Here is a 14,471-nt window from a genome sequence, read left to right as displayed (position 1 = left end):
GTGGGGGGCGCGAACCCCGTCACGTGGCTCCGCCATGGCGGACAGCTCCAACATCGCCGCAACTCTGACGGCAGACAGGAGAACGGATGGGTTCCTTGGTCTCCTTTTCGAACACAAATTCGCCTGAACAGGAAGAGAGGCAATCTGCGCACTCACTGATGATGATGATGAACAGATTCCCACAATCTTCACTTGAAAACTCTGTTTGGTAAGCTCTCGAGATATCACGTGGGACAAAAATGATGATCGAAAATAAATTTTCTTTAAACTAAAAAAGCTGCCAGCAAAAATATTCAAACATTATATTAGTGACATGCACTAGCAAGACCAGCGACAATTTGTCCTGTTGACATATCGTTGATTTCTTTAAAAATTTCAATTTCCCGGATGGTCTTCAAATTGAAAATTCTGGTCAATCTGACAACGAAGTTAATGTCCAAATGAACCTTAGTTGCACAAAGTCGGTGATATACTGAGCTCCATACATACTTCCCCACTTTAACTTTATTCAGTGGAATCTGAGGGCAGGTTAAATATATGAGACAACTCTGTCCCTTGGTCCCCAAAGAGTTAATCACCATCGTTTTGCTTTAGAAAAAAAAATCAATGCATGGAAAGAAGTTAAGACCACTCAATGCACTCGTTATACTCACATCACCAAGACAACAACCAATGGAAGAGCCTGTACCATGCGTGTACAAGGTGTATTCATGGACATCGGCGATGCAACATTGCCAGCTCGTGTTTTCTGGTCAGAAGCCATCATGGGCTGTTAAAGAAACGTCCAACCACGAACTTGTATTACTGGACTGCTGGAAGACGATTTTTTTTCCCAGTTAACTACTAAAACGAGGCTGTTGTGTACAAAGCTTCCGGTTTAGTCACATTGTTTGTTAAGGCTCGCCTAGACTAACAGCGGAGAAGTTCACAAGAGGCTAAGCATTGGTCTCGGCAGACAGACAACAATCCACCTATACACGTCCATGCTACATGCCGATGTTCCTCCCACTGATGGTCTGAAGCAAAGAATCCGTTCCAATCCAGCAAAGCAAGCCTCAGTGTCAACTCAGGAACGCAGTCATTTGTATTACAGTGTTCCTGCAATATCTCCTCAAGACAAATCGAGGAGGGCATGAGTGCCCCTTAGCTCACCTGTGTGACAAGGTCTATTGGTAAAGACAGAGTGGAGGAAAAACTGTGATCAGCTTCTCTAGAGGTAAAAAAAGAATAAGTGTGTCTTAAAATTGTTCATCAGCTTTAACTCCAATAAGTGAGGATTTATGAAAGAGACAAATACTTTCTTGGATAGATATTAGACCATTCCAATACACTAAAGCAAATTTTCAAATTTATCAAGGAAATGCGAGCACAGAGAGAGAGATGGGAGACATAAGGACGGGTTCACAAAGCAAGGGGGATCAATGAAAGAATGACAGTTATATTAACATCAAAGTACTGAAGTCTGCCACAGTGGGGAACCCCCGACAAAACAATACCAACAGCCAAACAGACCACTAAGCCCCGATGAAGAAGTATGTTTACACATCATCAAAAGTCAAACGGACACCAAAGACCCCCAGGGAACAGCCATCGGGGTATCCACAGCCTGTTCACTAGTCTTAATCCGGGTGTTCAGTAGGACACAGGCAGACAACCAAAGGCTGTTTTAATGAACAGTTACTGAGTAAAGCGCTACATCAGCAACACTGGCTGCATGTTGGTTTAGCGAGGGCAGGCCTTAGGTCTGATGAGCCCTTCCCCACGAGCCATTGTTTGAAGGGTGTCGCCGGGAGGTCTGGCGCGAGGTCTGTACAGCAGGAGGGGCGGATGGCGGCGCGCGTGGCACGTGGCCTTATTAATACAAGTTTGCCATTTGTCATTCCTCAGACTATCTGCTGTGCGCTTTGTAATGTTTCCAGCTGATCTTCCCTCCCTCGCCTCCTCACCTCACCTCCTCCCTGCTGCTGAGGCTGAGCTATTTCTGTTCCAGTGAACGCAGCGTGCGGCTCCGCCACTTCAGCACATTTTTTTTTTTAATCAACCGCCGCAAAGAACGCTGGGTAGAGGTGAGAATTCCACACACACACACTGGTCTGTCGAACCCCAAACTCATTTGCAAACATCGTGAAACTTTTTTAAAAGAAAGCCGATGAAACACATTAGTCTCCGCAACATTCACTTAACCAAAAAGCATGCACACCCATCTGAAGTAACCGTGCACCCGTTTGGAGTACCCAGACGCCTGAGCTGGGTTCCATTACGCCTGAACCATTTACTCCCAACTGTGTTATGGTCCTCCACACCACTCATGCACTTTAACTGCGCCCGTTACTCTTTTACTTGTCCTCCGCTCACTTTCTCTTTCAAAGCCCAAAATACTTTTCCCTTCCATGGGAGAGATACTGGACAATGATTTTTATGAACTTCTGAATGTGAGACTGATGTTTTGGTGGATCTGAAGAACGAGTATTTAAAGCTCCATTGAATGGCGTTATAATATTTTCATTTTTTTTTTTTTACAAAATATAATCTTACAAAACCTATGAGAGTGCAGTATACACCTGAGACAGGTACTTCATTATGGCCAATGACCACACAGTTAACATAAATTTTTATATTTTTATCATGATGATGATCCTTTGCTAAAAGTTATCATTTATTTGTTTTGTATAGACAGGTATTACTGTGAGGTGTTGACACAGCCTCGTCTTCATTTTGTTTCCCGTCGACCGCCATCAAACTCTCGTCTGGCCGAGTTCCAGTCCCGCTGAGTCTCACACCTTTTCTACCACGCTCTGTCACTTCAGAAGCGTTTGCCAAACCCTTAGCTTCATGACAACTCAGTTCCTCTGCTCCAAGATTTCCCAAAATTAGTTTTAGGTCACCTCAGTGTAAATGCTCTGCGCATGCGCGTGGAGATGGCAACTTGCCTTCATCTCGGAAGTTCATGCTCTCATTATTTTTAAGCATAAAAAGTCCGTTGGTCTCTTAGGTTTCAAAGTCCAAGTGGAATGTCCTCGGCCTACTGATTGCTTCTGTAGAAGGGCCCCACACTCGGGTTATCATGAGTCGAGGTTTACAGAGTTTATGGTCACTGGTACTGGTACCATGAATTGTGTGAAGCTGAGTATACGATCATTATACTGAAGGCAAAATGTTTAGTTTACAGGTGTAAACTGGAGGCACAATAGTCCAGCTTTACAAACATTTAAGCATCTAAATTTAGGATGTTATAGATTGAATCCCGCTATCTGCATGAAACTGTCTCATGTAACACCTCAGCGGGTTAACTACAAGCCATCAAAGTGTCTGAACTTTACACCTTGGCCTTGTATTTACAGTGATGTTCACCTTGGGTGCTCTCATGCCCGGAGGACCAGTGTTGCACATGCTGTGCTGTATGTGTACAATATGTTTTCAATGAAGTAAAATACATTAACAACATTTGGGTAAAGTTAAATATGCAGTAAATCTGTGAAATAATTGCCATTTTTGTATAAGTATGTACATAGGTATATAGATACCAACGAGTGTGTTTAAAAGGCTCAGTGTTGTAAGACGGGATAGAATTTTGCTTAATACATGTAAGTGCAAGTTTGCAGGTGTGCAGGTGGAAGGATGTTAGTGTTCGACATAATCGGAGTTTTCTGTGTACCAACTGCCCGAAATAAAAATGGAGGGAGGGAAGTTTTTGTGTCTTCTATATTAACAGCAGCTGCAGTTCTCGCCAGTATTCTGGCTTTTCATTCAGGAAGTTGTCTGTCCATTTTTTGTTTTTTTGTTTTTGTTTACCTTTTATTCTACCTCAGCATACTGTTCCCATTATCATTCCACCTCTATCTCCAACTCCCCTCCCCACTGTCATTTTGAATCATTTGGGGGTCCCCCCTCCACCTTTTGTCTTTTTATCAGTCAACAGAAATCAGTTTTTAGTTTAAAAAAATACTTTATTCCACAAAAGGTTTCTCTGTTTGTATTCTACGTTGGTGGTACCCAGGGTTAGGGTTAGGGTTAGGGTTAGGGTTAGGGTTAGGGTTAGGGTTAGGTTATATACACTTGAAAACGCGTGTTACGAGAACAGTTAGACAATTTACACAAACACTTCACGGATTTTAACTTAATTAGTCTAAGGTCATGGGGCGCATATAGAAGGGTCAGGGTTGGAATAAGGGCATGTGGAATACCGGAAGTGTTTAGCTACATCCCATGCGGCTCCTTCTCATTAAACTAGAGTAGACTTCATCTTTCTAATCATCCAGCTGTAATGAGCATAGAATGCTGAGAGAGAGAGAGAAGTGAGAAATAAAAGACAGGAAGAAGAAGGCCTACGAGACTGAGAGACCGAGAAAAGAGGTGTCGACGTGTATTAATTTATTTCGACTTTTCGAGAACAAACATGGAGTACCTTTCAATTATCCAAACAATTTCTCCACTAAATGTACCAGACATAGATTGAGCTCTGGAAGGCCATTCCAATATTTCATGGCAAATATTTATGAATGGATCACATCTGTAGTAACGGCTTCCCGACACTCATCCACTGTGCAAGCTTCTCTCTGCCAAGAAGACGGGCCTAGAAGACACTCCCAGAGTCATCCTTCCTCTCTCATTCCCAGTGAATAGCTGATCCTAGAATTCAATTTCACGAGCCGCAGTTTTTGTCTTCTACTCTTTCCTCGCTCCGTCCGGAGAAACCCCAACAGGGCCCCAGCGCCACTTCCGTCCTCTGCACTTCCGCCCCCTGGCGTCTCGGCGAGCCTGGGCCTGGGCTCTTCTCATTACTGTCTCCTCCAGGATGTAAACGTAAGAAAGGATTCCTGAACATTTTTATTTCCTTCTTCTTTTTCCTCGCCCTTCATTGCTTTCTCCAATATATTCTTATTTGTCGATCCCTCCACTGATTCTTCATTTCGGGAACCGATGTCGAGGGCGATGACGGTGATGAGGTTCGTTGACCGGACTCCAGGATTTGTGCTGCCGGAGGAGCTAATATGTTTATTTCATAAGATGGATGAAAAAAAAAGATGTAAATATTTGTGGTAAATAGTGTTCACACAGTTCAGTAAAACCTGTTCCAGGCGCATGTCTGTGTTTTTGTATTCTCTGCACTCGATCTTTAGAAAAGCGAGGTTTTGCCTGCAGTGTAACAGAAACTCATTAGCTCGCAGCTCTTACAGATTCTGGCGATGGGGCTGGGAGGACGATGCAGTTGCATTAATTTGTAATCAACGCTTTGACAACATTGTTTTTTTTTCTTCGTTATTTCTTTGGCATAGGCTGAAGAGTTTCGGGTTTTGCAATCCATTTAGAGGAGCGTTCTGCTGCTGTGGTTTGGGTCTGATTTTTGGTCCTTTAATCAGAGTAGGTCCTATTTATGTTGCAGCTCTGTTGTTTCAAATGTACATTAATTTACACTTCACAAATGTTGTTTCTAATTCTGAGGAACTCTGTCACCACTGCAAGAGACGGGAGAGTTGTGGACGATGGTCGACCTGCTTGGGACGAGAAAAGTGCAGATGACTGGAGTCATACAATCATTGCGAGAGCTGTAGTTGGTAGAGAGGATGGAGAATCTTAATCAAAAAGCGAAACATTATGCAGTCTTCTTTGAATCATTTTTGGACTGGAAATTATCTGACAGGAACTGTTTTGATGAAAGATGATTCCTGCTGAGGAACGTAGGAATGTGAAATTCTAAAATAATTTCAGTAGAAACACAAACACGTGTTCGGGTGTGTTGGGGATCGCTGTGAACAGAGATTATTAGCTACGGGCCTAATTTGTTTGAATATACAAGCAAAGAACTGTTTTTGCCTGCCCCACATTTGTTTTTCGAACCGCTGACATGTGTTTCACCTTTGACACAAGCGCGTGTTCACAAGGGCGCGGTACGTCCACCGAGCGCTGTTTGTGTTGTACCCTCGAGGGGAATAAGTGATTAGTGGTATCCTCAATATAAGGTGAATGTTTATTAGATTTTTAAAGAGTGTATTTTTGTTACAGCATTCCTGGGTTTTATCACAAACGTGAATACTGGCCCCAGGGGACCGGACACGGGGGCGAGAGTTAAACTCAGTTCTCACTACCCTCGTCAACAGAAAGTTGCAGGGGAACCACACTACAACACTCACACGTCCATCACACAGTTTACCACGTGGCTCACGAGCCCCCACCCAGAGTCTTGCCCTCTTGGCTTACGTAAACCCCTTCTGATGGGGTAGGAAGTGTTCAGGAAGGTAGGAAGTATACTATACTTGATGGTAAGCAGGATAAGAATTAAGATTAGTGCAAACTTAAGATAAGTCAACACACACACAATTCCTGGCTACGCAATCTCACGCATCCGCCCGTAACCGGCAGGTAACCCATACACTGACTCTATTCTCTCCCCTTGCAATGTAGTGAGTGTCACGTGTAGTTGGATAACTCTTGTGATTGTAGCATTCAAACACGTGATTCACACGTGATTTAAACACTCATTCAGGTGAAGTGTGTGTGTGTCCCTGGTCACCCTTTGATGTTGGACCGAGCCAGGCAAGCTATCACAACTTTAACATCGTCAGGGTCAAGATTTATGACCTCTCTCTCCGCTTTGACCATCCTTGCAGGTCATTAATGGAGCGGTGGCATGGTTATTGGCCCCAAACATGCTTTAAAAATAGAAAAAAATACTAAATACTTTTTCTACACCCTTGAAGACCAGCAGCCTTTGGCCTCTAACCTTTCTACTGTTACCATCCTCTGCACAGACATGGCGACCCCCAACAACTAATCCCTCCCTCACCCACCTCTCGCTTCAATTTTCATGAGAAAGCCAGCAGGTCCTTTCTTCTTCGTCTTAGCAAGATGAACAGCTTCGCTGAAGCGAGCCAGGCTTTGTTCCGCACGAACCGCATCGGTTCCAGCCCGTTGCACGCGTAACTCGCTCCGCATCACCACTGAACGCTGGGACTTCACTAAGCTCAGCGCCACCTGTCCATCGCCACTGGTCGAAGTTCCGGCGCCGATCTGTCTGACGAGAGTAGGGGGGACAATGGGTGGTGGTGGTGGTGGGGGGACAATTGGTGATTGGTGGGGGAACAGGGGTGGGGATGAGTGGGACGCAAGGACGATACACAGGCTGTCAGCACCCTTGAGGGCCTTGACCCCTTGACTCACTGGGGTCGTTGCGTGCAGGACGAGAATAATTAAACTTCATTATGGTGGTGCACGTGAAGTGGTTGCAAAGTTGTTTTTTTTTTTTTAAAGTCATGACACCGTTGTTCTTCTTTCCTCATATATTTCATTATTCAATGTTCAGTTCTTCTCTTCCCCTTCTCCAAGTAGAAAGACGAACGAAGGAACATTGATATGAAGCCAACCTCAAAAGGATTAAGAGATTGTTTGTTGAACATTATTTATACAGGAGTAAACACTCTGTTCAATCCATAGCTACCTTTCCAAGTTTTTCTCGTGGCCGTTGTGACTTTGCTCCTCGAAGTTGTGCAAAACATGACAATCGGAATAATATTCCAAATGTTGTCGCCTTAGTTGCGATCCTGCCGAGTCCGAGGTTGCTGGATGACAAGCTTGGCGCGACACCGAGTAAGTTCATTGGTGTATTTTCACGAGAGTTCTGGCTACTTGCTAACATTATCAGCGATAAGTACTTCGTGTTTTTGGTTGGTTGGATGGTTGAGTAGGAAAGTGCTTCCACCTTGCGGTGATTTCGCACTATGGGGGTTGGGGAGGGAACTGGAGTACCTGGAGAAAATCCCCAAAACCAGCCTTGAGAACAGATGTCACATACAGAGAGTGTGTCCCGAGACGAGATCTGAACCATGAGCCGCTCACTGCAGTGGTGACAAGCGATTGTTTTAACCACTTTACTACTGGGCACACTTGCACTTATAAGTGGCACCCCTTGCCATACTTGCACTTACAAGTGACACCCCTTGCCACACTTGCACTTACAAGTTCTCCCTCCTGCACACTGCCATTTTCACGTATTAACGTGAGCACTTCAGGCGGGAGGACTGCAAGGTTCAATACAATTCAATAATTTGTTCAGCGCATGTTCCCAGGAGGAGGCGAGCTCAATGTGCTGTAACCGTTCACAAATGTTTCCAGTTCAGAGCATGTTTCGTCCTAATGCTCCCCACCCACCCCGTACTCCCATGATAAGACAACTCTCTATAGAATGTCACGGCGGGTGAAGGCAGACATAAATTCTTGAATCCCGTTAACTGCCACCAGCTTCCGCCTCTAGCCCTATCTTTATCACTTATGGTCGCTTATTCTAGGGATAAAAAAATGTAAAAAAAAAACAGTTAGGAGCGCAACCCACATCAGTTTTGGTATTTCCACTCCTAGGCTACCCGCCTTCTGTCTCTCCAGTTGAGAGCATGTGCGATGGAGGAATCAACTGTACAGAACTGCTTTTCATTCAAACAGCCAACCATTGTACAGTGAGCCCCGGACAATGAAGGTGTCTTGACAAGCTTTCCAGGCTGATCCTGCTCCATCTGTCGGCAGCTCTAGACGAGAATTGATGACAGGCGAACAGAGGAAAAGTAGAGAGCGAGAGACGGACGAGGAACCAAACCACTACTTTGCACGTCACGATTGTACTGACATGGCTGCCAGCGGTCACGTGACTCTCTGGTTTTCATACCCGAAAGTAATGGATGGAAGGGTCTGTTGAGTACCTCCTCTCACGATGCATATCATATGTTGTTTAATTACTTGTTTTGAATAAAAGCAGGAGAGATTCGTTTCGTTTCATTTCGTGCTGCGTCGCGATTTTCTTGGTTCTTGTTACTTCATTCCTCTTTGCGTTTTCCTTATTTGTCTTGTATTCGTCGCGAGTACTTTTGTTTATTCTTCCGTCCCTAGTTGCTGTCCATGTTGTTCATGTCTCGTTCTTGTTTGAACGCTAAGAACGTGCTCCTTGCGAGTGTGCGCATGCGCTGTGCAAATCTTTCATTTATTATTATAATTTTTAAAGTCCTGCAAACTTATATTTCGAAAATGTCTAAAGTTTGTTATCAGATAATCTCTCTCTCAACTTCTGAGTGAAAAACTGTGTACTTTTCACTTAGTGCAAGCCTTTCAACAGAGTATAGTGATAAAATCACGCTCGCTTGTCACCATTGTCTAGGAAACCAAAAGGTCATGGGTTCAGACGTCTTTATGAATGTTCTTGAAACAGAAGCTTTTCCCTCCATGGCTACCTTTTTTATCTAACCTATGCTGGTGTTGTTGTATCCATTCTCAAACAAACCGACATTGTCATATTTCTTTAAATTATTACTTATACCTAATTAGATTAATTATACTTAGTTACTAAATATACAAATTGCTTCTGAAGTAGTTGTAAAATTCAATATGCTTTTGTTATTAACTCTTTGCAGGTTAGTCCATCTTTAGTCAAAAAAACATTTACACAGTGGCTCAGTAAGAGAATATAAAGGCAGCCATCCACCCTATGAGAAAAGTCTGAACTGTAAAGAACTGTAGGGGTTAATTTTAGATAAATTCAATCTTATTTATTTGATTTTTTTTAATAGAAGATTAGAGGACTTTTGTTTCAAAATCAAAAAGGTAATTTCTAGCTCTTCCTAAAAAAAAAATCTGTTTCGTGTTTCAGTCTCTAACAGGGTATTTCTGGGTGTAAACCTGAGATCATTTTACAGTAACTTTGCGGCAAAGTGCTGCTGACTGGCTTTTCTGCTCTACCTCAGGAAGTCAGCAAGGACACGAACAATTTCTACAACTGCTACACCACAAACTGCGAGTCAAAACAACGAAATAAAAATAATCAGCATAGATCATGTGACCAGCTGCAAGAAAGGATGGATAGGGACAACTGTGTGGACCTCATTAACGATGGCGTCCCTTGAAGCAGATGAAGGCTCACACAAACTACTAGAAGATATGATAAATAAGACTCCGAAAAATATCAGAAACTGTGGCTTTTGTTTACTGATTGCCTTTTTGCAGACAATTGTGCTTTACACACACACACAAAATGCGTGCATGTATCTACCATAAGAAGCCCAGGGTAACTCTAACCCACGAACAAGGCTTCGGTCTTAGGCGGACTCCAGACAAGAGCCTCCTGAGTTTCCCCGATACAAGGCTACAGTAATCAATGGCCTGAGTAACACACAGACCTGACAGCCAAACCACAAAGGCTTCAGGAAAAGCAAAGTGAGGAATATATCCCCCTCACAAGTCCATTACAGTAAGTGGCGAACACACCGACAACAAAAACAGCTGAGCGTGAAGTTTATTCATCATTACATCTGCATTCTTACCCACAGGAGTCTTTGGTTTTCTTTTGTCTGTGTGTCCTTTTTTATCGCATCAATTATTCCTTCCTTCTTCCTTTATTCTAGACTTGTATATCTATTTTTTTTAACTCTTTATTTTATTTACTCATGATGCCTATCCAAAAAAGTCCCACTGGAGACTAATAACTGCGACTGGTCAAAAGCTGTGGAGCTCTTGTGTTTGATGAATTCTATATCAAGGGTCTCCTAGTCATCAGGAATGAGTTAAACACAGGGGACATTACTAGAGGGTTTTTTTTTTTTTTTAGAAGAAGGGAGGAGGGAGTACATTTTTATCTTCATGAATATCTCTTGTCTCGTGAGATGGAAGATGGAGCAGAGACACATCCGGGAATATCCTCAGACTTGCCCACTTGACCTTAATTACGACTTCAACACGACATTGAAGCAAAGTGCTCTCCACTTTCTTCCCTTCGAGGCGTTTGTGAAAGGTTGCAGAAATCGTGTTAAATATTGAGCTACTGTACGCATCAGCAAGACATTACCCAGAGAGAAGACTACAAATGGCTGCGGCGAGCGAGCTCGGAGAATTCCCCGAGGTCGACTGGATTTATTAACCAAGGGCTCTGTGCCCCGTTTAAGCGCAGAAAGGATGCTGACTTCTTGTAACCTCTTTAAGCCCGTCGCACTGACCCTTATCTGCCAGAAGCCAGCAGCCACCGTACCAGATGCTTCCAGTCAACGACGACTCGATGACAAGCTGTCGGCCATATCACTGGGGCGCGTGCTGAGGGGTGCGCCTCCTGTACACTGTTTCACTTAGGCCGCTAAATGTTCTTAGCATAAGCTTTTCACTTTTTCATCAGCACTTACTTCTGGGAGAAGAATTTCTCGGTAGGAATATATAAGATCCCTCTAGTCCATGCAATTCCAAGAAAATTTGAGATACCTTTGATCTCCTTTCATACTTTATAACTTAAAAAAAAACACTTCCCCCTCAATAATAATAATAATAATAATAATAATAATAAAATGATGATGAATGCAATGTCTACAGCCTTACTGAACCAAGAATCTTTTCTGGACATGAGGTGGGTTTTATAGGATTCGATCTTTGCGCGAGTGAGTGCATAGGATGCTAACTGCCATTTTGGTTGACTTCAGGTCAACACATAGGTCATAGGAGTGATTGTGGCTATTTTGCATTCGTCTGTCACTTTTTCTCACCACAGACCTTTGTAGTCAATGTCACAGTCACTGATATTGAGGTCAAAGGTGACACTTCTCTGAGAATGAAGAATCGTCTCGGAGTTTGCTTCAGATACTGTGGACATAAGGATTAAGAACCATGTACATGTTTCTAGAAATAGCCTGCATGCTGTAGGCTTTAGAAGCATCCATGCAATGACATAAGCAACATATATCTGAATATTTTCTGTCGATATTTACGTTCGCTGCCTTTCCACCAACACCGGACTCGACCTTCGCAAAGCGAGGATAGGTGTAAGCGATATCTTGAATTTCAAATTCAGCCCAGTGAAAAGAATGGTTCGTCGGAATAATTCATTTGAAGTTGAGAACAGAGCGGCAGCGCAAGCTGTTTTAAAACTCAAGGACCATGCTAACTGCTTTCACGAGGTGGGGATATTTCTCTATGGCTTTGTTCTATTCTCACTACAGCGGACAGACCAGTGTGTGAAACTGAACGCGTAGCCGGTTCGATACCCTTATGACGCAGCGTTTTGTCTGGGCGTTCTGGGATCACATGGGTAAAGCGATTGTAACCACGTCAATAACAATCGAAGGATCCTGTGTTCAGATCTTTCTTAGGTTTGTTCACTGGATGTGAGCACACCTTTGCGCTTCATGACCCAAGTACCTCGCATCAAACCAGGTGATAGGACTGCGAAATTACGATGAAAGGGAAAATACTCTATAAGAATATGGACAGCAATGGGCATTAGTAGCATCCCTTGAAAATGTCCCCCTTTTTTTTCTTTTCTTTTTTTTTTATTTACATTGTTCCCATATGATCCTGTCAAGTACTATCTGGAATATAGCGTAAACAAAATTTTATAATATTATAGAATGATTTACAACTTGACATTATTCATGTTATTCATGTTCAGAGCGACAGAGCAAGAATTCAGTTAAGAAAAATATCAGAAAAGGGGAAATGTCGGCTATAATAATAATAGCAGCACATTGTGTAGCGCCTTTTTTCCAGCATCAGCCAGACTCAAGGCGCTTTACATATAGGCATGCAAGCACATCATATTAAATTATGCATATAGTAATAATTAAATAATATAATAATACCGGTATGTTGTTTGCATGTCTTCGAATCTTTTATTCGTCAAACCATATATGGTCTACTACATGTCTTCATGTCGAGTTGCGTCCCTTGGATTGATGGTGACATGGAAGCGAAACTAGCCGAGTACAGAGCTAAGAAAGCTAAGGAGAAAAATGATACTGACATCAACTACAGAATTTTGCAGAGAGCTTTTTACAAATCTTCTGAGATCAATGAGGTGAACAGTTATTATAAATTAGTATTTACATGTTTCTGTCTTATCGCTACATTACGTAAAAAAGTAACCAAAGAAATAACCCCAAGAAACTCTAATTATTATTCAGTGAAATAGCTTTCTCGAAACTTATTCGAAAACTTGTTTACCTTTTAGATACTATTACAAACATTTAATGAATAAATAATATGTTCTGTGCATTGGCTTAAATTTGATATAAGAGGACCATCAGCGGAAGGCACATTCTGCCCAACCGACTTTAGCAATGCTGCGGGGCTATGGAAACGAGCGTGATGACGTTTGTATTGCATAAGCCATGTGATCTTTTCTGTTAAGCGATGATGTGTTATCAGTTCAGCATTTTTATTTTTGTTTTGATGGGTAATGCAAATTCGTCTTCTCTTGTCAAAGATGAAGTATTAGTACATTTGTAGTGTTTATTCCTGATTTACTAATTAGTTTGGATGAAAGTGTGATGAAACCATTTATTCTCACTGTAATAGAGCATTCTGATCTATTTTTCAAGTTCCTTCTTCGTGGGATTTGTGTGGTATGGAGATGACATGGCGGAAATGTTATAAAAATTAGATGCTTGAATAAAAGGGAGGGTGAACAGATGGTAGTAGAGGGGCCTGAGGTTGAGTGTCATCAATGAGCTGCTTTTAATGAACCTGATGATAGGGATGATTCAGATTTTTGCACCAGTAAAAAAAAAAAATAGGCATAGGCCTTGTACAATCACTTTACTAAATTTTAAGCTCACCGATAATTAATAGGGGGAGGAACATTGGCTTTGACTGCTGGGGCCCTCTAAATCCCATTTGTTCCGGCCATTTTTCTTCATTGCTGAAATTTGGGGTTTGAAATAATGAATGAGTCTTTGGGACTTTTGGATTTTGAACTGTTTATAACAATGTAACAATCAAGTATAAACCATATGGACCGGCATATAAAATCCTAGATAAATTTTCATTTAACCAATTTTTTTTTCTTTGCGAGAAAATAATACATGTACTTTGCACAGTTCATCCTCTTGGGTATTTTTACATTTTACTTGTGTCCAGACAAATGAAACTTCCTGAAACCTTGCAAATTCTTACAATTTCAGAAATCAGAAGAGCATAGAACAGAGAACACTACACCAGCTTCATTCAAAGAACCAAACAGTACAAAAAAGGAAATGGAGACCTTGCCTTCAGAAGAAGAATGCAAAACAACAAACACACCTTTCTCTTGGCTTCTGCTTTTTCTCAAGATTTTGCTATGGATGAGTCTCTGGAGAATATTCATTGAACTTCAGTTTGGGGCTGTCTTCTTTGCTGTGTCTGCTCTTATTTTCATTTACTTTAACACACGGACAGGGAAAAGTAAATCCAACACTCTGAGTGCATACTCAGTGTTTAATCCAAACTGTGAACGGTTGCAGGGCACCATCACTGCAGAGCAATTTGAACGAGAATTACTACATAGACCAACCCAAGATACAGTTTCTTAATGCCATAATGAACCATTTTGGTGGAATATTGGAATCTTTCATGCTAAAGAAAAGCACATGATAAGAAACTGTTATATAGGTTTAAAAATTTGAATGTTCAGCTGAATTAATTGAGTATATGAGTTTGTCATAATAAAAAAATGTGTTACTTATGTATGCTAAAATGCAGAT

At 42.0% G+C, this 14,471-nt stretch overlaps 1 protein-coding gene across 1 annotated transcript; it reads left to right on the top strand.

Moving 5' to 3' along the window:
* Positions 1-12,646: 12,646 nt before the first annotated feature.
* Positions 12,647-14,407, top strand: LOC112570744 (SAYSvFN domain-containing protein 1-like). The gene is made up of 2 exons (XM_025249341.1): positions 12,647-12,808; positions 13,914-14,407. The coding sequence occupies exons 1-2, from the start codon at positions 12,662-12,664 to the stop codon at positions 14,298-14,300; spliced, it is 534 nt and encodes a 177-aa protein (XP_025105126.1). The 5' UTR covers positions 12,647-12,661; the 3' UTR covers positions 14,301-14,407.
* The last annotated feature ends 64 nt before the right edge of the window (positions 14,408-14,471 follow it).

The sequence above is a fragment of the Pomacea canaliculata genome, linkage group LG8, assembly GCF_003073045.1.
Source record: "Pomacea canaliculata isolate SZHN2017 linkage group LG8, ASM307304v1, whole genome shotgun sequence".
In the NCBI taxonomy this organism is placed as follows: Eukaryota; Metazoa; Mollusca; class Gastropoda; order Architaenioglossa; family Ampullariidae; genus Pomacea; species Pomacea canaliculata.
This window is presented reverse-complemented; position numbering and strand designations above follow the sequence as displayed.